This window comes from Muntiacus reevesi, chromosome 10 (assembly GCF_963930625.1).
Source record: "Muntiacus reevesi chromosome 10, mMunRee1.1, whole genome shotgun sequence".
In the NCBI taxonomy this organism is placed as follows: domain Eukaryota; kingdom Metazoa; phylum Chordata; class Mammalia; order Artiodactyla; family Cervidae; genus Muntiacus; species Muntiacus reevesi.
Genome location: NC_089258.1, coordinates 32,135,818 through 32,159,411, shown reverse-complemented (window position 1 = coordinate 32,159,411; position 23,594 = coordinate 32,135,818). Strand labels below are relative to the sequence as shown.

Sequence of the window (23,594 nt, the reverse complement as noted above, 5' to 3'; positions counted from 1 at the left end):
AAATTCAGCTTGTATGACAATGACTTAAATAAACAGAGTGGGTCACAACTAGACTGGTTTGCACTGTGCAACTTTCCTCAGGGAACAATACTACCCCCCATTTCACATACAAAGGAATATGCATCAAAGCCTTTGTTCATGAAGAAAATGCCCTTCAAACAAATTCATCATAAGGCAAAAAAAAAAAAAAAAAAAAAAAGAATGAAGCAGTTTGGCCCAGAGAAAGCTTGCATATAATGTGTACACACAGTATATACAGGTTTACCAATACACTGCAATTTAAACCATGTATATACTCATTACACAATTAAATGAAACTGGCTCAGTAAAGTGAAAAAGTATTTCATATAAATATGCAGTTATTGCTAATAAGTGACACATTATGTTTTGACGTGGAAACTGCAGAAACTTAAAAAGTGTTTGAAGCTGCCATATTGCCAGTGTCAGCCCTGCAGCAGGCGTTCATATGGACAACATGCCAACCGTTCCTGAAGAAAAAGCAAAAAAATTCCACAACAGTACAAAAAAAGAAGAAAAAGGCTTATGCACTGTCCCTTACATTTTTGCCTTTTTTTTTTTTTTTAAAACAAAAATAAGTCCAGTTCACCACAAGTTAAGCACAACCTGACAAGCGAGTTTAGCGGCAAGATGGGGAGAGAATAGTGAAACAGAGCATGCATTTACAACCGGTACTGTTCTAGTCTATTTTGTCATACAAACTGGAATACAAAAACCCCATTTAAATAAGACTAGACTAACAAGAATTAAAAAAAAAAAAAACACACACACACACAGTAGACTTAGTTGGATACTGATTAATTTTAAGAGTAAAACTCATTCTGTCCCCTCTTAATACTCTACTGCAATTTATTTCTTGATGGCTAGAATATTTATTTACTTAAAAAAGATATTAAATACCTGTATCATGAAATTACATTCTTTTTAACAATAAGACAGACTGTGTAAGAAAATAGCTCATGTGTGAAATGTGTCTGAAATGCATTTTTCCTCACAACTATCAAAACATCCACTCACACTAAAACAAACCCCCCTCCCCCCACCCCCTGACAAAAAGTTAAGGAAAGATGGGGTGGGTCAGGCGAGGAGCAGGGAAGGAAAGATTCACCAGCACAGTGATTAACAATGGTTCAAGACAGAACCAACAAGAGTTGGTCAAAAAGACGCCTTCGAGACATGGCTACAATTAAAAACCAAACTCAACCACTTTTGGTTCATTGCGGTGAGACCGAAAAAATAATTCTCACAGATTCATATAAATACTAGACTCCAGCTCTCTTGTTATTATTACTTTTAAAGTTTTTTCCGTTTGTTTTTGCAAGGCCTAGCTACCATATTACAATTTATATTTGCTCTGCAACGACTACAAGAGGTAGGCATGAAGCATGAAAAAGTTTCTCAGTTAGTACCTCGTTGTGGGTGCTTCACTGCATAATACCTTTCACTTCAGACATGAAAAGGGATTACACCTTCTAGTCTCTTCTAACCACCCCAACAAAGCTGCTGCCATCTCATACATGTTCTAAGAGTGTACTCACCAGTAAGAAACTTTCTCTACTGAAGGATACTGTCAGTGTTTGTTGCAGAACATTCATTTATATATAGATTTATTTAAAAAAATAAACAACAACAACAAAAACCGAACCCAGGTTCCTGGAACCAATTCTCTTGATTCTCTACTTCCACAAAATAAAATACAACCATTTGGCCAAGACTACAGATGTGTTTTTTTTTTCTTCCTTTTTTTTTTTTCTTTTCACAGATGCAAGCGCCATGCAAAAATAAATTAAAGAACAGATACCAAAACATACATGTGATAAAACTACTGAAGGTAGATTTTTTTAAAAGTATTTATATAAACATAATTTATAATACTTCTCTTTTCTCCTTTATGTACAGTCACAAAGCTGTAGTTATACATCTAGAATTTCCTCAGCTGTGCCTCCACAGCGCAGTCTGTAGCGACCAGTTCTCCAGCTTATCGTTGGGTCCCATAATGCCGACAAAAAAATGTATATTGTCATGGATTCACGGATGAACCAAGCTACTGCATAATCAAGCTTTGAAAAACACAGTGTGCCACCCTAGGAAGTAAAAACATAAATTATTTACTGCCTGATTACAGACCCAGTTAAAAAGTGAAATGCTTCCATTTAACTCTATTAAATACATTAAGTAAAATCAAGTCTGGAGCTTCCCTGGTGGCTCAGTGGTAAAGAATCTGCCTGCCAACGCAGGAGACATGGGATCGATCCCTGATCCGGGAAGATCCCACGTGCCATGGAGCAACTAAGCCTGTGCTCCCGAGCCCAGGAACTGCAGCTACTGAAGCCTGTAGACCCTAGAACCTGTGTTCCACAACAGGAGAAGGTACTGCAATGAGAAACCCACACACAACTACAGAGGAGCCCCTGCTTACTGCAACTACAGAAAACCCCACACGACAAGACCCAGCACAGCCAAATATAAAGTAAATAAATAAAAACTATTTAAAAAATATCAAGTTTGCTTCTTTAGATAATGTAACTGTCATATTATACTGGTTAAGAAAAATGTTCATTAGGAATAGAAGCAGTATTAAAATAAACAGCTACCCCAACATATTTTAAGTTTGAAGACTTGTCAATTTGCTTTAATATCATTTTTTTTTGGAGTCTTAATAAAAGTGACTGTATAACCAGCTGAAAGCTGAAAATCAAGTTCCGTTTTATGTCCACATTCCACTAAGGAAACTAATGCTTAATTTGACTTTAATCTTCACTGGGGGGCTGAAAAATGGCTCAGACAGATTTTCAATTTTGCACACCTCTCCACATACCTGGACACCCCTGAGTTGAATGTAGTCAAATATAAACCATGCCAGGCAATGACACATGAAAAATACCATAATATCCCATCTGAATACATGGTGGGCTGCCCATCCAATAATTAGACTGGCAACAAAGCATTCTGAAATTGGCTCGCAAATTATTGTAGCAGGAAGCATGTTAATTCGCAATTTGGTCCACCTTGAAAAAAAAAAAAGAATTTTCTTTAAACAACAGCCTGATTACAAGACTGATCAATTTTTCTCAAAATGATCAACATTATACTCTGTTATTTAAAGGCCTTTCATATACGCTTTAAAGAGTATTTAATGAATCTCTTTTCTATTTTTATTTAGTGTCTCAAAGAAAAATGTCTATCAATTCATTTGCATGTCCTATACTCTGGTGAGTAAAGATCATAAAATTCCAGGGGTAAAAAAGTTAGAAAATAGAGGTCAGCATAAAAAACCCCAAAGTCTCAACATCTCTTTTTTGAAAGCTTACAATGGAAAGAAAATACACTGAGACAGTAACTTTATTTTAATGAAGAAGTTAACTTCTCTTTTCTGGAACAAAACAAAATCTGACTTTTTGTTTGTTTTTTTTTTAACCAAGTTAAGACCATGTAAAAATACTCCCCGTCCCCTTTTTCTTTTAATGAAGTATAAAAAGAAGAAAGCCAGCTGACTTACCTGATCATTCTGGACTGAAATTGAGAAATTGAATATGAGCCAGAGTTTTGCATTGCAACTTGAGTGGACATTGCAAACCTCCAACCTCTGAAAATTAAGACAGTTACAAAATGAGCTATGATCATGAACACATACATGCAAGGATGACAGGTATATGCATTTATTCATTACTGTAAAGAGTAAGCAGCTTCATTTACAGTAGCCAAGATATGGAAGCAACCTGTCAATCAACAGGTGAATGGATAAAGAAGATGCATTCCATGCATACAATGGAATATTGCTTAGCCATGAAAAAGAATGCAATCTTGCCATTTACAACAATGTGGATGGACATACAGGGTATTATGCTTAGTGAAATAAGTGAGACATAGAAAGATAAATATTCTGTTATCACTTATATGTGGAATTTAAAAAATAAATGAGTGACTAAACAAAAAAGAGACAGAGTTAGAGAACTACTGGTTACCAGTGGGGAGAGGGAAGGTGGGAGGGGCAAGATAGACGAAAAGGATGAAGAGATACAGACTACTATGTATAAGATAAATAGGCAACAAGGGTATATTGTATAGCACAGGGAAATACAGTCATAATTTTGCTATAACTTTTAAAATGGAGTATAATATATAAAAATAGTGAATCACTATGCTGTAGGCCTAAAACTTTATAATACTGTAAATCAGCTGTTCTCTCTTTTTTTTTTAAAGTGAGCAACTGCCAGTGTTCAGGGTGAGCCTCATCCCAGGATAGCACCTTACATAGGATGTATCATACTTAAAAACATTCAGTCATTACAGAAGCCCATGACAGTACCACCTGAGAACTGGAAGGAACTACAACCCCTCAGTTCACAGTTTAATAAACTTAAAATACAGACATTCTGAAAGTACTAAATGGAGTGGGGCCTGTATTTAATAGTCTCTGAACACTATTATCCAAAAAAAGGAGTAGTGGGGGATATGTATGTGAATATTCAAGAAGAAATGTAAACAAAAGTGGCATTCCACATCTCATGGGAAATAATATGAAACCACGGACCATGCTCACACCACCAGAGGATAAGTTTGAAAACATCCTTCAGCTTTTAAGATCACACCTTCAGTAAATTATCACACAAGGAAATAATCCCCTTTAAAGAAGCAAATGAGTGTCACTTTGTGATAGAGAAGTGTGATTAAGTCAATCGTGAATCATTAGGTAGCTTCTTAGCAAAGTATCAAATAATCTACTGAGAAATTTCAAAATTTGAAATCTCATTCTTTAAATTTTCACCTACCGGCTTTATGATTGCACTGATACTTTTAATTCTTCTAAAACACATAAAAATTTACATTCATAATAATGAAAATTTACAGTCACAGAGAAGCTTCAATCTAACCACTTCAAATCACCTAAATTTTTTTTAAGAGTTTACATGTTTTTATTTTTTAAATTGAAGTACAGTTAATTTACAATTGTAGTTTTCAAGTGTACAGCAAAGTGATTCAGCATATACTGGGTTGGCCAAAAAGTTTTTCCGAAGACCCCAAACGAACTTTTTGGCCAACCTGGAATATACTACATATATGTGTGCTATACAGTAGGTCCTCGTTTACTTGATGGTGGTGGTTTAATCACCAAGTCTTGTTCGATTCTTGTGGCTCCATGGACTGTAGCCCACCAGTGTTTTCTGTCCATGGGACTTCCCAGGCAAGAATACTGGAGTAGGTTGCCATTTCCTTCTCCAGGGGATCTTTCCTACCAGGGATCATACCTGCATTGCAGGCAGATTCTTTACCACTGAGCCGCCAGGGAAGCCCCCTATTTTATACACAGTAGTGTATATACATTAACTCCAAACTCCTATTTTATCTCCTCCCCCGCCCTCCACTATCCCCTTTGGTAAACATTAAGTTTGTTTTCTATGTCTGTGAGTTTATGATATTTGTCTTTCTCTGTCTGACTTACTTCAATCAATAAGATAACCTTTAGGTCCATCCATGTTGCTGCAAAAGACAGTATTTCGTTCTTTTTTATGACAGTAATATTCCATTATATATTCAGATCACATCTTCATCCATTCATCTGTCAATAGGCATATGGGTTGCTTCCATGTTTTGACTATTGCAAATAATGCTGCTATGAACACTGGGGTGAATGTATCTTCAAATTAAGACTTTTCTTCAGAAATATGCCCAGGAGTGAGCATATTAGTTTTTTAAGTAAATTCCATACTGTTTTTGAAACTGCATTAATTTGAAGAATGTAGAGAAATTAGAACATTTATTTGCTTCATTAGTGTGTACCTGAATAATTAGTAGGAATTACATTATAAAAGTATTCAACTATTCTGTACTTACTAGCAAAAAATAAAATAGCTCTAACCCATGGGTTTAACAAACAGAAAAAGCCAACATAAGTTCGGAAATAAAAAATACAACAGCCTAATTTGATTTAATTTTCTTACCGGTCAGCTATTGCTTTGGCCATAAAGTAATCTTCAGCAATATATTGAGCAAAAGCTATAAGCCCTCCTGCTTGATCTAACACATCCTTTCTCATTAAACAAGACATTCCCGTCACACATTTGAAACCAGTGACATTGGCAGAGATATAGGACCTTGGATGAGAGGTTCCAAAATATACCTGCCAAGACAAAACCAAAAACATATGTATACAATTAGAAGTTTACATTAGAAGTATGATGTTTATAAATTCCTCTTCCTAATGAACTTAAGAATGATTGGGTGAACAGTCTATTACTCTTACATAAACTATCTGAATAAACAGTGGTACAAAATAATGTTTACATATAGCAAGCAGTCAGTAATTTCTAATTTGATTGACTACTCTTATTGTTATCACTTTTACAAACAAGTAGTATGTACTTCTGGGAGGGAAAAGTATACTTTATTCTCAAATAAATACTGTCTTTCTTAAAACTCCAAGATTTAAAGATTTATTGAAGTAAAACAACTTGGATTTAAATAAGAGAGGTGAAAATATCACTTACTGATATACGATATTAATATTTAATGTGTCTTCTTTTCATACTGTTCACATAAATATGTACACATCTACATACATAGGTATGTGGACATGTGTGTATGTGTATATGTATGCATGTGGTTATACACACACACACACACAGACAACACTCACAGGTACATCAACCAAGAGAACAATCGTATTTCTTAATTCCTTTTCCTGTATATTTTTGTAGTTAGCTGTTTCCTGCCCATGTCACTAAGCTTCTCAAATTCCCCATTTTTCAGTGTATTTTTCATTAACAGGGTGGACACTAATATTCTGTCTCCCATTTTACTGCCTCTTTCCTAGAGTGCTTTGCAGTCATCAAAAATGCAAACTGCTAAATTAATGGTAGAATAAAATGGTCATCCAAACTTACCCAACTTATCAGATATAAAACATACTTATTATTTATATCTTAGAAATGTTGCTTTTTCTAGTTAGTCATCTCTTTATCCTTGGGGGGATTGGTCCTAGAAGCCCTGGACCAAAAATCCACCAACACTATTTGAGTATTATCTATACCTGTCAGATTACTTACCATACCTAATACAATGTTGCTGGCTCAAGGCAAATTCACATTTTGCTTTTGTAACATTTTTTTCAAATACTTTGAGTCTACAGTTGGCTGAAGCCACAGATGTAGAACTCACAGATATGGAGGGCAATAGCAGCTCGAAATGGAGAGAAGTGATCTTTCTTAAAGGCAGAAATCACATACATGGCATAGAATAAGCTAATAATCACAGATGAAGAATGCGATTCTTCCTACCTAACCTATACCCAGACTGGAATGAAGCCCTAGTATTTGTGGGATAGAACTGAACCAAACTTCTAAAACTAAAAATTCCTATCTTAACTCCTTAAGCAGTTATTAAGTGAGGTTTTAGGAATGAGGTGGGACTGGGCACTTTGATGAAGGCTCCCATGATTTCTTTATAGACTGGAATAATTCCTCGGGCCTATCTCCATTCACTTTAAGTATGACAGGGTGACTTTTAGGGATTAAACTTAAACTAAGGGAGTGAGTATAATCTGGGAGATATCTATTACTGACATACATATCAAGTTGGATATTTCCAAAACAAAAACATAACATGGAGCGTAAGAATAAAAAGCATTTAATTTTAAAGCAACTACCTAGAGTTTCTTTACTAAACAAAAATTGTGGTATCTGGGCTTCCCCAGGGTCTCAGTGGTAAGCTCTGCTTGCAGTGCAGGAGATACAGGAGACTCAGGTTGGATCCCTGGGTCAGGAAGATCCCCTGGAGGAGGGCATGGTAACCCATTCCAGTATTCTTGCCGGGAAAATCCTATGGACAGAGGAGCCTGGCAGGCTATAATCCATGGGGTCACAAAAGAATGGGACAGACAGAAGCAACTGAGCATGCATATACATGTATGATTCACACTGCCAAAGGTTGAATGCAAGTTTCTACACTGTACCCTTCACCCTCAGATGATTGCAATTCAAAAGAATATAAATACAGATATGATTCAAGTTGGTATATTTGAAGACTGAAACTATATACCCTTCTGTTATAACTTTAAGACAACTTTTCTCCTAATGTTTAACACTACAGGAATGGTTAAGTATAGGACACACTTATATAACAAACTATGATCTAGCCAATAAAAATTACTTTTATAAAATAATATTAATGATATGGGGAACAGTTTATGAAGTACAAGAATAAGACACAAATTACTTTTAGTATAATCTCAACTTTGCTTTTTAGAAAGTACACAGAGAAAAAAAGTCTTAATGCTAAAATAAACTAATTTTTAAAAAGAGAAACTTCCTCTAACTGGCAGGGTTTCTGGGAGTGGTTTGTGTTTTGATTTGTTCTGCTTATTATACTTCCTCCTAACTTACAGTAAGTGTCCTACACGTAAGTCTGTATACTGTTAAAAGGTGTGGAGTAAAAATGGAAAACATGAGTTGCTCAGATACTTTTTAGAAATCTGTTGTAGAAGGAAATCAAGTGGGTTTTACAATGATTCATATGAGCAATTTTCCTTTTTTTGTATATAATGAAATACTTCATGATACTTAAAATGCATTCTTTTCAGACTGGATCTTTGAAAGAACTGTATAACACATACTTTTATGTAAGTCAGTAATCTGGAACTCAAGAATTGAAAGTAAGGACCACAAGGCAAAAGAATATACTGTGCTAAGCTGCTGATAAGACCACGAGGTGCTTCCGGGGCGCATCTGTTCCTTGCACAGCTCGGCTGGGAGGGATTCCGGGGCCCCAGGCATTTCTTCACTAATGAAAACAGCTCCTCTCAACTTAAGGCTGCCAGTACTCAGCACGCTGTGTGTGTGCTAAGTCGCTTCCATTGTGTCCAACTCTTCGCAACCCTATAGTCTACATAACCCACCAGGCTCCTCTGTTCATGGGATCCTCCAAGCAAGAATACCGGAGTGGGTGGCCATGCCCTTCTCCAGGGGATCTTCCCCACCCAGGGATGGAACCTGCATTTCTTGTGTTTCCTACACTGGCAGGTGGGTTCTTTACCACTTGGGGCACTCACTCAGCAGGTTAAAGCAGACTTAATACAGTTAACTCCAGGCACCTCAGCCCACTCAGCATAGCCTCAAGCTTCTGGGAGATTAGGGATCTGATAACAAGGGTATTATCTATAAGCACTGTACTTACCTGTTCTAGCGTAGCTGCAAAGCCCTGTCTGTCTGCTACATACGGCAGCCCGTGAACCAGCCCTACTTTTTCTGTCATTTGGTTAACCATGTCCGTGAGTGTGTCTGGAATCACTATGATGCAAAAGAAAAAGTGCAGAGGGAAAGAGAAAAAAATTTCCTTTTAGTAAAATGCCCATGAATGTAATATGTTCTGTGATTTACTAAATTCTTAATACATGTTTTCTTTGAATATAGGTCTAATAAAATGAATCTCAATCACTTTTCTGAGTAGAATAGAAAATTTCAAAAAGGCTAATATATGGTAGGGAATTTACTCTGGACCTTTGCAGGCTGTTAAATACCTGATATGTACCAGAGGTGGGATGTATCTTGAAAATGTTAACAGTCCCTGTTTCTGAACCTCCAGACTGGAATGGACAACGTGTCCTAGTGGAAAAGGTACAGGATCAAAAGTCAAAGGACCTCAGTGTTCATTCTGGCTCCTGCATCGCAATCATAGGAAATGAGCCTCCTCTTTCTGAGAGTATGAGATGTTCTTTCTCTTAAAACTGCTAACTAGAACTGAATGAATATACCTGATGGAGGTTTGTACACTGAAAACATAACAAATATATGACAGTAAACAATTTAAGACAGCAGATGTGAAAAATGAACCTAATCTCTGACCCAGAACTGTTAGTCCTGTAATGATCTAATTAAGTTGAAGTGCCACATTTATTACTAACTTTCAGATTTTAAGCTGATAAAATTTAAATCATTGTCCCATTTTTAAAGAGCAAAAATCTCATATGATTTTACATGACTTCATTTTTATTTCCTTCAAGTATTTAAGAACTCAATCTACTGTATAAAATTGCATCTGGGCCTTATTTATACACGTAGTCTGGGAAGTGCTTCTCAACTGCTGCCCTGCAGGGGACACGTGGTGTGTCCAGAGACAGTTCTGATCATCACAACCAACTGAGAGGTGCCACTGGTAGGGGCCAGGGATGCTGCTAAACATCTGCAGGATGGCCTTGACTACAAAGAATTACCCAGAAAAAACTGAGGTATTAGAATATAATGGAATAATATGGAACACTGAAATTATAAATGTTTTAAAAATACAAAAATACAAATTATAATTTCAATAAATAAAAGGTGTCCTGCTAAAATCTGCTAAGTAAGAAGCCATGAATGTGTTGTAAAAATGTATGTAATTCCAGTAAAAAATTGTACCAATTAACTTCTGTCCCTTTGCATGAGATAGTATATTGCACATTCCACAAACAGATTTAAGTAAAAGATAAGTATCACACACTTGAATAAGGGAAAACTTAGACCTATGAAAAAGCTCATAGACTGTGTGATGTACCACAACTTTTTTTTTTAATGGTTGGAATTTCCTCTTCAAAATGAAAGAATTTTCCTACCTGTAACATTCTAGTTTAGCATAAAAATACTACAAACTTTTAGTCAGTATAACTTGACATACTACCATGAAATAATGATAAAATGTAAGTATAACTTGACATACTACCATGAAATAATGATAAAATAACTTACTTTATTAGGTAAACAAATATGATTGATAAACATACTTTCAGGTTGCTCTTGGCATTTTATTATTGAATGAATAATTTTATAAAATAAGTAAGAAAAAAACCTCACCTCTTATTCCACTATCACAAATCCATATAAGATCATACTTCGCAACTTCATATCCTGGCATTAAATTATTAATCTTAGGATTAATGCCAACCTTTTTGCCACCTAAAATTTTAAAGTATAGCAGTGAACAATTCATGCCATATTGAAAATACTTTCTATTATACATATACTTAGTAGAGAGAAGTGAAAAGTACTTGCATATTTAATAATCAAAACAAATATACTTTAACATCATGCTTCTTATTATTCACAATAACATATTAGAAAAAAGTTCATTCTCAAAAAGAAAAGTACATCATTTATCTTTGAAAATTCATTAGTTTCAGTTTTCTAATTAAGAGCTTGTGTTAACAGGAAACACTAATCAACATTTAATAGCAAGTATACCTCCAACAGGGCATATTACAAAAATGAATTCTACCACTCAATCTCAATTATAGTCAATGAGATATAGAAAAGGCCATAGATTGAAATTATTAAAGAAAGAAAAATAACAGACTGTCACGTGTGACTGATGAGTAAAACAAATCTGGGATAATTTTGTTAATCCCTGATATGAAAAACAAAATTTGTATTTATAACTTGTCTTCTCTAAAGGATAGAAACACCTTTCACTATATCTAACAAATATGCATAAGCAAACAAGTTAATAACTTCAATGGTGTCTAGGACCCTAATCTACAGATTAATGCAAAGATGACATAATACATTAAGGCAAAAAGGTTATTGTAAAATTTGTTACTTACCTATAAACAATCTAGCATCAACATTTGGATATTTCCCAAGAAGCTTCTTACACACATCAATGGCTGGATCATCATGGTCTTGGACACAGAGGAGTACTTCATACTAGTCAAAGAACATATTTTATGTAAATTAACCTCTTACAAAGATAACTACTTATTATTAGCATTTACTGGTGGATCAAAAAGCATTAAGAAAAGCAAGCAATTGTACACACAAAGTTTAGAAGTTAAGAGAGTATTCATAATGGATGCAAACACTTAAGGGATTATCAAGTGCTGCTTTAACTGAGAGCAGCTTCTCCAGAAGGGGCCTGTTTGCCAGCCAAAGAGAGAATGAAGAGATTGGCAGGGCCCACAGCTGAAGTGTGGCTGGATTCCCAGCTTCTTCATGCCATCATCACTGACAACTTACCAAATGCTCACAGGGTGGCCAGCAGTGTAAAAGCAACACAGAAAGCCAGAGAAACGAATACACCCTGCGTTCTCTAGAAGCCTTGCCTCTGAACTTACTATTGTTTCATCAAGGTGCTAAAAATCACACATCAAAGACCATTTCGATACATTTAAAGGGCTTTCCCAAACTCTCCCAAGACAAAGTGACATTAGATTTTCTGTTGAATAATAATTTTCTGAAGTAAAATAGAACCTGACTTGATTAAAAATGGAGGGATTCCCGGGTGGCCCAGTGGTAAAGAATCTACCTGCCAAAGCAGGAGACACGGGGGACACGGGCTCCATCCCTGCGTCGGGAGGATCCCCTGGAGGAGGAAACAGTGACCCACTCCAGTATTCTTGCCTGGGAAATCCCCAAAACAGAGGAGCCAGGGCAGGGGGCGGGGGGAGGTTTGCAGAGTTGGAAGCAACTGAAAGTGTGTGCGTGTGCACACACACACAAGTATGCACATCTCCTCCTGAAGAGCATGCTTAGCCGTTTAACTATGAAACCACCCAGGATTTAATTTTGCTCAGAACTATGTTTACTCTGACAGTAAATTATGGAAGTCATTCCTTTAGCACTTGGCTGGCTGGGTCAAAATCATCCTGGGACAGCTTTTTCCAAAAAGAGTGATACTGGGCCCCATCCTTAAACTTTTGAATCAGAATCTCTGAGGTGATTCTGACACATAATCAGGTTTATAAAATCCGGAGCTCTAAGTTATGATTTTGTAAACTACTAAATTTTTAAAAAAGTGTTTGCTTTCACACATAAAGATGTTACTGTATTAGTATGTGGGCTATGTATTCTAAGCAGTAACTTTTTTCAAAAATAGTGATAAATTCTCACTGACTCTAAAGCAAATTTCCTACCAAACTCTCTAAGATAGATTGAACATTTTTAAGCAGAGGAGGAAAGTTAATTATATCCACAAAAAAAAGATAACAAAGCTATATGATCTAAAAAATATAAAGGTGGCTCAGCAGTAAAGAATCCATTTGCAATGCAGGAGATGCAGGTTCAACCCCTGAGTGGGTAAGATCCCCTGGAGAAGGAAATGATAACCCATTCCGGTATTCTTGCCTGGGAAAATCCCATGCACAGGGGGGCCGGGTAGGCTACAGTCCATGGGGTCACAGAATCGGACACGACTGAATGACTAAACAAACAACATACGAGGAAGAAGGTAATGGGAAGGCTTGTTTGATTTAGTTCCATTGATAAGCATACACAAGTAAAAAGTGTGGAAAAAATGCATAGTGCCTTGAGCGCAATAATTAATTACTGTCCGCCTAATATACATTATCTCAGCAAAAAGTGGCAGCATAGAATTTAATAGTTGAGCACTTAAGCACCAGGACTAAGGTAATTGAAAGTTTAGCTAACAAGATAAGATTTTTTTTTCAAGTGAAAAAAAAAAAGTTTTCTTAATAATTTAAGTAGAGGGGAAAGCAATGTACACTTTCCTCATACTTTCTACCTATAGTTATTACACATTCCATCCAATATCTACCTTCATGATTGACCAAAATTACAACCTGAGAGGCACTGAAATATAACTAAGCAACTTTACAGCCACTGGTCTCCAGAAATCAGATAAAAATCTGAGAACAGGATGAGCACCATTCCTGCCACAACCTAAAATTTCTTCAAAGGTTGAGTCTAAGTCCCATAAAACATCAGCCATCTTCCCAACCAAAATTTTTGCTTGAACCACCAAGAGGCAGTGACCTTAATGATGAAGATTAGAAAGGTTAAGTGGCTTCCCTGATGGCTCAGCAGGTAAAGAATCCACCTGCAATGCAGGAGACAAAGGAGATGCGAGTTCGATCCCTGGGTCAGGAAGATCCCTCGGGGGAGAAAATGGCAACCCACTCCAGTACTCTTGCCTGGGAAATCCCATGGACAGAGGAGCCTGGCGGGTTACAGTCCAAAAGGTCAAAAAGAACTGGACGTGACTGAACACACACACACACACACACACACACACACACACACACACACACACGCAAGTGACTTTTCAAAGGGTGTAAATGACGATTCGCTTGCCTACTAAGTGAGCCTCTCAGTCATGCTTGCTCTAAAGAGTTCACTGTTTTTTCAAACACTGCATACATAGTTCTATGCTTTTAGAGTTTATGCTGCTTTACAGGTGTAAGTGAATATAGGGAAATAAAATGTTTACAAGTAATACAATTCCATACAATATTATTAAAAATCTTTCAGCTATTTCCCCAGCAAAAGAAAACCCTGTAATATAGGACTAGATATCTACTTGATGGGAAGATAAAAGCTATACTAGGTTGCAGCAAAAACTTTTCCCAAGCATATAGTGTTAGTATAAGCAAGGGAGGTGTCTGTGTGTGTGTCAGCCATTTAGTCAGGTCCAACTCTTTGCTACCCTATAGACTGCAGCCCCCTACTGCAGCCTCCGTCCTTGGAATTCTCCAGGCAAGAATACTGGAGTGAATAGCTATTCCCTTCTCCAAGGGATCTTCCCGAATTCAAATGCAAGATTTAGAATTTTTCTTTTATTGATTATACATCTTAAACTTAATTTCAAGTGAAAAACAAATACCTCCTTATTGGCCAAAAAATGCAAATGAAATTCAATTTACATCATCTAAAAAATGTTCAGGCTCTTATTAAATAACTTTTGCTTTGTTGTTTCTGATATTGAAACTTAAACCAAATTGGAGGTAGTATTCCAAGTGTTCTCTGAAGAGTTAGATTTTAACCTGGAACCTTCATTTTCAGCTCTGTGTTTGAGCTCTGGGTTTGCCAGAGCCCAAACATGTAATTTGCTAGGAATCTCTGTTTTTGAAAGCTAAATCATGCCAACTACATTGCAACTGGTAAACGCAAGATAGTAAGTTGGTTAAAATTTTTTTGACTGACACAAGAATAATTTTTCAGATATGTTTATACTACCAAAAGAACTAAACATAAATAAAAACATAAAAATAACATAAACATAAAAATAAAGCATTTATTAAAAATATTTTAAGAAAACATTTATTTTATAAATCTGAAAGAAATACAAGGTATAGTAAATTCCACTATAAATGGGCACAATAATAAATATATTAAATCTAGAAATAACCCCAGAATATTGTAGATGAGGTTAGTCTCATCTTAGTAAGTTTTCTATACAAATAGTTAAACTAAATTTCCCTTTTTCTTTTCAAACAGTGAAATGACTGAAAGCCTAAGTCCAAGAGAGGTATAGACAATCTGTAAACTGCAATTTGGTCCTTTGATATTTAAGAATGAAATATCTGAAACTGCAATAATCATACATGTTACTCCCATGAATAAATTTAGATGCATAAATGATACTCAATTTAGATATATAAATTAATATTAGAAAAGTCTCCTCAATGATTCAGTCCTGTAGATATTAGGACTAAAAACTGTACTGTAGTAAATCACATAAAATATTTTCTTAAAGTAGAAAAATATTTTAACACATACTAATCAATTATATTGCATATCAAGTAGGAATATCTTGAACCATTTATAAATAACTACACGTTTAAAGAAAAATGTTATGATGATATTTAGATTACAGCAGAATATAATAAGTTCTGTAACAGGATGGACTTGGACCCCAAATGTCTAGAACAGTCTCTGCCACTGAGTAAATAACGAACCATTTGTTAATACATTTGTCCTAGGGTAACTTTTGAGTGAAAGATAGGTGCTTCCTTTGAGTGAAGGGAAGATACTTTGTAAGAAAACCGCTCTGAATTCAAAGTTTTGACAAGTTATTATTACAACTTACTTGCTTTCAAGAACTATATAGTTTATACAATTTTTCAAATTTATCTGATAAAATTCTAGTCTTTCAGAATTAATAGTTTTATTACATGTATTATGCTGATCTTTCAATAATTGAACCTATTTTCAATCTTTTACAATTAAAGAATCCAAGTATGCCACCGGACTTTCAACACTGTAAACCCATCTCCTATTTGCAAAAAAGAAAAGAAAATCACAATTACCATAACCTCAATCTGTTAATAACTCTGATCATTAATTTTAAAATTCTTCATATGGCCAGAATTTACCAAAGTAAAGCCATCGGGCCACTTGAGATGCAGATTACTGCATCTTCCTGATATGGCTGAACTTTTCTCTAAATGCCTTCTTTTACACTGATGCCAAATAAACAATCGATTTTGTGAAAATGAGTTTTATTTATTTTTTATTATTATATTTTTCTAACAAAAATTTTCCCAAGGAATAAATATCAATATAAGGTAGATTTATAAGATATTTAAAGCACAGATATCTTTTAGGGCACTTAGTATAATAACGGTATCACCAAACTTTAAACCTAGAAATTCAGAACAAGTACCAGTAATAAACCTTTTTGCACATGTCTAAAACTAAACAAAATTTTAGAATTTCGTGTTTTTTATATTATATATATGTGTGTGTGTGTGTGTGTATGCATGTGTGTTCAGTGGCTTCACGCGTGTCCGACTCTTTGTGACCCCGTGGACTGTAGCCTGCCAGGCTTTTCTGTCCATGGGATTCTCCAGCAAGAATACTGGGATGGGTTGCCATGCCCTCCTCCAGGGGATCTTCCCCATCCAGGAATCGAACCTGCATTTCTTGCCTTTCCTGCATTGTCAGGTGGTTTTTTTTAATCACTAGTGCCACCTGGGAAGTCATATATGTATTTCCAAATGGCTTATAAAGTTCCACATCAAATTAATAGGGAAAAAGAGTTATATCTAGAACAAAAACGATTCTGTACTTTTGGAAAACAATGTTTACATTTGACAAATTATTAAAGTCTGCTGGGCTTGGCAGTTACACAACTGTTCATTTTGTGACTACATGCCTCCTTGATGACACAACCACCTCATGCTTCACACTCAGATTTGTGCAATTTCAGTGGTTTAATTTGTCTCTTGTAGAATATTTGCCACTGTGCTTGTTCTTTTAAAAGCAAATAAAATGCTATGAGATCAACATTTTCCTTTAGAGTGCAGGTACTCTGCACTTTTGCTCTGTTTTCTAAATGTTCTATTTACACAAATAACAATTCTTTTATAATTAGAAAATAAAATTATGAACTAAAAAAGAATAAAAACAATCTCTTGCATATAACATTATGCATTTCTGTAATGTGTCCAAACAACTTTCTCCTTAACCAAATAAATGCCTTAATGACATAACTAAGTGGAAAAGAACTGAGTGACAAAAATCCAAGTGAAAAACTATAGCTCTGGAGATAACTCCAAATTGTATTTAAAAAAAAAACAACAAGAAACTTCATTCAGAAGAAGAAATTGATTATTGATTCATCCCACATGTTCATAATTAATACATATTTTCCTGGGGTTATTTTAAGAAACTCTTTAAATCCACAGCTAACTTCGGAAACTATTTAAATTTCATGACTATTATCTTACAAGAGTGGCAACATAAAAATTTCTTGTAACTAAGTTTCAAGAGTGTTTGAATACAGAAAGGGGAAAGGGTTGGATGATGGTTAAAAAATTGAAATGTGAGATCAAGTTCCACAAGGATAAATGCATATCCTTTTTCATTTTCACTGCAACTCTCATGAAGTAAGATTTTTATACTCAAACTACCAGGCACTTAACAATGCCTGAGTTCCAGGAGCTTTACTCAGGGATTTCTAATTCATTCAGATCAGGGGGATTCCCTGTGGCTCAGCTGGTAAAGAATCTGCCTGCAACGCAGGAGACCCAGGTTTGATCCTTGGGTTGGGAAGGTCTCCTAGAGAAGGGAATGGCAACCCACCCTAGCATTCTTGCCTGGAGAATTCCATGGATAGAGGAGTCTGGCGGGCTATAGCCCATGGGGTCACAAAGGATTGGACAAGACTGAGCAACTAACAGTTTCACTTTCAATTCAGATCAACATACAGGTAGTTAGAAAAGGAATTAACACCCCTTCCTCAATCCCGTTTCTGTTCTGTGACAACTACTACTAGTATTACTATTACCACTACTATTACCACTGCTAAAGCATAAATTTGATGAAGCCAACAACCATTATGAGTTTTTAATAATTTCACTTGATACCGTGTCAAAATTCCTGTGTTTACTATAAGTTTAAAAAAAAAAAAAGGTAGGGTTCAGCCCACTCCTATGAGTACAACACTGCACTTACCTTGGGATAATCCAATTCAAAGAATGTTTCCAAGTTGTTGATTAGGTTAGGATCTACTCCTTTCAGCGGTTTCAGAAGAGACACCCCTGGCAGCTTGCTATATGGCTGTTTGTCTGTTGCCTTCTTGTTGAGGTGTAATCGGCTAAAAAGCAAATGATATATATATTAACATACATTTCTGGAGAATATCTTAGTGCCAAATCTACATAAAGTATGGATCAGGCTACCAATAAATTACTGAATTCTAAATTAAAAAAAAAAAATTACGTGGCATCTTTTTAAAGGGGTCTCTGAAAATGAAAGAAAGTAACAATAGAACGAGGTAAGGTTCCAGAGAGGAAAACCTGAAGGAAGCAGAATGAATGTCCCAATGAAGGCTGCAGCTTAAGACTGTTGCTTTTTGCTGTATTCTCAGAAGCCAGAACTATGCCAGCCCTGGAGCAAGCATTCAATAAATACTTGGTGAAGGAATGAATGACAGTGTTATTAGCCCAGACATTAACTGCCTTTCCTCCCAAATCACCATCAAGGTGCCCAAAGAACTATAAAAAGAGCAGAAGGAAAAATCCCTATCTTCACCAGAAAAATATGGACGTGTAACCAGAAAATTTTGAGAAATTTCTATAACAGTCCACACAACAACTAATTGAAAAAACTACCAAGCCAGCCTGCATGGCAACCAAGGAAATGGGATACCCAGCAGAACTCCCAGTGTTCACACGCTCAGAATGGCAGTGATGGAATGGAGGGAAGCTGAAGGTAAGGGGGAAAAAAAACCCAAAAACTCAGTGATGAGAGAAATGTCTATTAGGACACTGAAAGATAAACCAGTGCCACCGATTCCCAGATAAGCTGGCGAAGGCTCTCAGAGCTGCTTCAGCCCAAAGGGTAGGCAGCACAGCGCTCCTTGAGAGGGAAGCTTTGCCAATTAGGGAAGCGAGAATGTGTCCCAGTTCAGGCCAGGTGAGTCACAATAAAGGGTGTTTCAGCAGAGTGCTGAAGTTTCTAAAGGAAGTCACCAAAGGCGTCTTCCCTCCTTCTCCTACACAAGTCTCCAAGCACTCAACAGTAATTAGATGCTGGAACGATCATAGGGCCATCTGCAGGGTATTTTAAGACACATTCTTCCACATTTTAACATCTCTGAAATCAATGGCATCTTACGATCGCTGGCAGCCAGATGGCAGCCCAGACTTAGCAGCATGGAAACCATCCCTTCTAGAAGATCAAGAAGATGCCCATATCAATGCATCTTAGGTTAGATGAAATATACTACTCATCTATGGGTGATTTCTGGAAGTTCACTAGTACCAATAGTCTAGAGCAGTTAGTCACAGGCTCACTCCCCCAATTAAGGCAGAGGTGTGCTGCAGCAAATATCTCATGTTTCAGATAAGACCATAATGTATCTTCGTGGAAAGAAAAGCAGGTGACTATCTACAATGGAAAAAAAATGTAAAGCAACACAAAAAATTTGAAAGAGTAGCGCGGTCTTGGTTTCTGATCCACAACACTGGACGCCAGAAAGTAACAAGCACCATCGACAGCGGTGCTGCTCTGCGTGGCAGCGGTCCACAAGCTGCTTTATGCTGGCGGGTGATGAAAAGAAATGGGAGAAAGTATTTAGAAACTTTTCTAGCAATTTGACATTGCCATGCCATCCAAGCATATGATCAGTCATTTATTTTTACTGCAGTTTACCAAAGTGTCAGTCCATGACAGATTGGAAAACTTGAAAAGAACTGATCCTCTGCCACAGACCAATCTGGCAAATATTGATCTATAGAGTTCATCCAGAGGGCTGGAAGATCTAAAATTTATATAAACCACAAATATGATCACTATTCCATTGCTAACAAAATAGTAGACTACATGTCTGGAGAAACCCACCCTGTAGAGAATATCTAGATGGCCGGGCGGGGGGGAAGTTTATATTTAATCGGTTGAAACAGTAATATATCCACATGGTTCATATCACTAAAAATATTAAGACATTCACATAAAGTCTCCCTGTCATCTCTAGCCTCCATCAGTCTTGTTCCCATCACTACCCTCCCAGCATTATTAGTTTCTTACTTATATTTTCAGAGATTTTAAAAAAATGCATACTAAGTCAAAACATACATACATGAAATTCTTATATAATATTTATAATTTTCTCTGCTCTTTCTTAAAACAAGCATCCTAAAAGCACGTTTTAGGGACTTCCCAGGTGGCGCTAGTGGTAAAGAAGCCCCCTGCCAATGCAGGAGATGTAAGAGATGCCAGTTAGATCTCTGGGTCAGGAAGATCCCCTGGAGGAGGGCATGGCAACCCACTCCAGTATTCTTGCCTGGAAAACCCCACATCTACATATGGTCCGTAGCATCGCAGAGAGTCAGGCACGACTGAAGCGACTTAGCACGACTTAGCACACAAGCAAAAGCATGTTTTTAGATATGTGACTAAACTGTTACAATAAAAAGGAAAACCTCCCAGCTCAGAAACTAAGAGCAACCTCTGAGTAAATGACTGCTGGATACAATACTTACACTTGGACCATCTGCTGGTCTCTAGTGACCTAGAGATGATGACAAGCCTGAGACAGGAATGACTGAAAATCTGTTCCGAGAATCTTGTAGAAATATGGAATCTTTGAAAGGCAAAAGTAGAAAACTCCTGGCCCACAGAGGAGGGATGGGGATGCTGCCTAAATTGGATTCAGTCCAAAATAAAATGGAATAAAAGCAAAAAGTCTTCCTGGAAAACACCTGACTACGTGGGTTTTGGGACCCAGAACCCAGAACACAAACTGCTGGTGTTGCTTGAACAGAACCCAAGAGACGGAATGAGACACCACCATATGTGACCACGAATACATGAAAAGAACCACATGACATCGAGAAGTGAAAACGGTGGTCACTGACATCAAAAGCTCAATAGACAGGTCATGGAGAAGCTGCATATACACAGTTCAAAAAACAACTGGAGAACTGGAATCAGATTTGAAGAAATCATCCAGATTACCGCACAGAGACAATAAGAGGCCAAGAAACTGAAATCATGAAAGGGTTTGAGACATGGATGATAAGAGTAAGAAGTCTAAAATCCCAGTAGTTGCTATCTATTAGTTCTACCATATGATCATTGAAAGTGAAAGTGAAGTCGCTCAGTTGTGTCCAACTCTTTGTGACCCCGTGGACTGTAGCCTACCACGCTCCTCTGTCCATGGGATTTTCCAGGCAAGAGTCCTGGAGTGGGTTGCCATTTCTTTCTCCAGAGGATCTTCCCAACCCAGGGATTGAACCTGGTTCTCCCGCACTGTAGGTAGATGCTTTACAGTCCGAGCCACCAGGGAAGTATGATCATTAAGTGCTATTAAACTAACAAAACATCCATATAAGGTGATGGCCGATTACAGAGAAACCTAGCCCACGAACACACTGCATTTGGGGAGGCTTCAGATTAAAAACAACAATAATTTAAACTTCTAAACAGTCTAGTTTTGACTCTATTTTTTCTTTTTTCCTCTTTGTCTTCATTAAGACATCTTACTGATGCTAATATATTTACATAATGCTAATATAGATATATACCTCCTATCCTTTCATATCAAGAATGCAGCATTTTATCAAAGATAGACTGACCTGCCAAATCACCATGAAGTTTTCTTTAGGTTTATGGTGAAAGTGAATTGCTGATAAGTACCATGACTGAAATTTCTACTCAAGATTATCATAAGTCCAATTATATTACAGGGCCTTTAAAAAATTCTAATTTATGCCTCCTCCCAATATCTAGGTATGTATCTAGCCCTCTCCCTCCCTTCTCCCCGCCTCACAATTGTCTTTCCACGCCCCAAGGGATCACCTTGCAGTATGCCAGTTAGGATACCAGAATACTACTCCGGAGAGCATGGTTTTGACTTAGGTAATACAACACGCACATACAATCACATAGCACTCTGCTGTGTACACAGTGGTGCTCTACGAAGCATTCCCTTACTGAATAAATCTCTTTTGACTCCAAATGTGTATCAGGCATTATCCTATGCACCGGTGATAACACGATGAGAAAAGAAGTGTTAGTCGCTGAGTTGTGTCTGACTCTGAGACCCCATGGATTGTAGCCCACCAGCTCCTCTGTCCATGGAGTTCTACAGGAAAGAACACTGGAGTGAGTAGCCATTCCCTTCTCTGGGGGATCTTCCTGACCCAGGGATCAAACCCAGGTATCCTGCATTGCAAACAGATTCTTAACCCTCTGATCCACCAGGGAAGCCCAAGGCACAACTCCACACTGTCAAGGAAGTGGGGTTTAATGGGGGCGGTGCCCACATACAGAGGCCTCTTCTACTCACTGAAATGCTGCTGATGGGTACCTTGGCCTTGGCCGTGGCCGGTGTGTTGGAAGCCAATCTCTGCTTTTCAATTTATGAACAACAGCCCATTTACCTGGAGTCTCAAAAGTGGCCTGAATGGTGAAATCCCCCAAGGGGGCCAGTTTCATGAGTGGCTTTGACAGAGCCCTGCAAGGTTTCCTGGTTTCAAAGCAGTTTTTAAGGATCTCAGGTCAGGGTTTCTGCGTTACCTAGACGGCATGAACGTGAGCTTACAGATCCCACACCTTGCACAAGATTTCCTGTGGGTGCCTGTTTCCACCCTTAGCCTGATCAGGTGATATGCCTCCTTCCAGGATCCTGGGATCCTTTATCAGTTTCAGCTGCCATCCTGGGAATCCACTTCTACCTTCCCCTCATGCATTTGCCTTGCAACCTTGATGTTTTCGTAGGGGAGTCAGGGAGTACTTTTTTTCGCTACATAACACATAAAGTTAGATGAAAGTACACAGCTCACTGAATTTTCTCAAAGTGAAACACCCATGGAAACTGTAGCCAGATCAAGAAACAGAGTCTAACCAGAACCCCAGAAGGCCAAGCCTGTCCCCTTCTACTAACTACCCTCTCCTCAAGGTAACCACTATCCTGACTTCAAGTACCAGAGACTAATTTTCCTGGCTTCAAAATCTATCTAAATGGAGTCCCTCGGGATGCTCTCTTCTGCATCTGGCACCTGAAGACACAATACTGTTAGACACAAGGCTGTTAAGTCTCCAGGGTCCAACAAAACAATGATACATAGTGTGTTCTCAAAATTTTTTAATTTTATTTTTTAGTTGAAGTATAGGTGATTTACAATGTTGTACCAATCTCTGCTTTATAGCAAAGTGACTCAGTTATAGACAAATTGACATGCTATGCATTTTTTTTTTAAAGTTAAATAAATGAAGAGTAAAAAGTGGTTGGCTAAATACTGTTGGAAGAAATGGTTAGTCTAGAGAGAAAAACACGCGAGCCATCCACAGTTTAGTAAATACATAAGCTCTCCTAGGTGGGGCATGCCATTAGCAGTTGGTTACAAATCAATATAACTAATATTT

General features: G+C 37.2%; 1 protein-coding gene across 1 annotated transcript in view; it reads right to left on the bottom strand.

The window, feature by feature from the left end:
• Positions 1–984: 984 nt before the first annotated feature.
• UGCG (UDP-glucose ceramide glucosyltransferase) overlaps positions 985–23,594 on the bottom strand; it is a 35,443-nt gene continuing 12,833 nt past the window's right edge. The window contains exons 2-9 of the mRNA XM_065947223.1: positions 18,177–18,318; positions 11,588–11,690; positions 10,842–10,943; positions 9,190–9,302; positions 5,961–6,139; positions 3,518–3,604; positions 2,837–3,026; positions 985–2,102 (exon numbers count right to left, since the gene is read on the bottom strand). Of these exons, the coding sequence (XP_065803295.1) occupies positions 1,932–2,102; positions 2,837–3,026; positions 3,518–3,604; positions 5,961–6,139; positions 9,190–9,302; positions 10,842–10,943; positions 11,588–11,690; positions 18,177–18,318 (1,087 nt within the window). The 3' untranslated portion in view covers positions 985–1,931. The remainder of the gene's footprint in view (positions 2,103–2,836; positions 3,027–3,517; positions 3,605–5,960; positions 6,140–9,189; positions 9,303–10,841; positions 10,944–11,587; positions 11,691–18,176; positions 18,319–23,594) is intronic.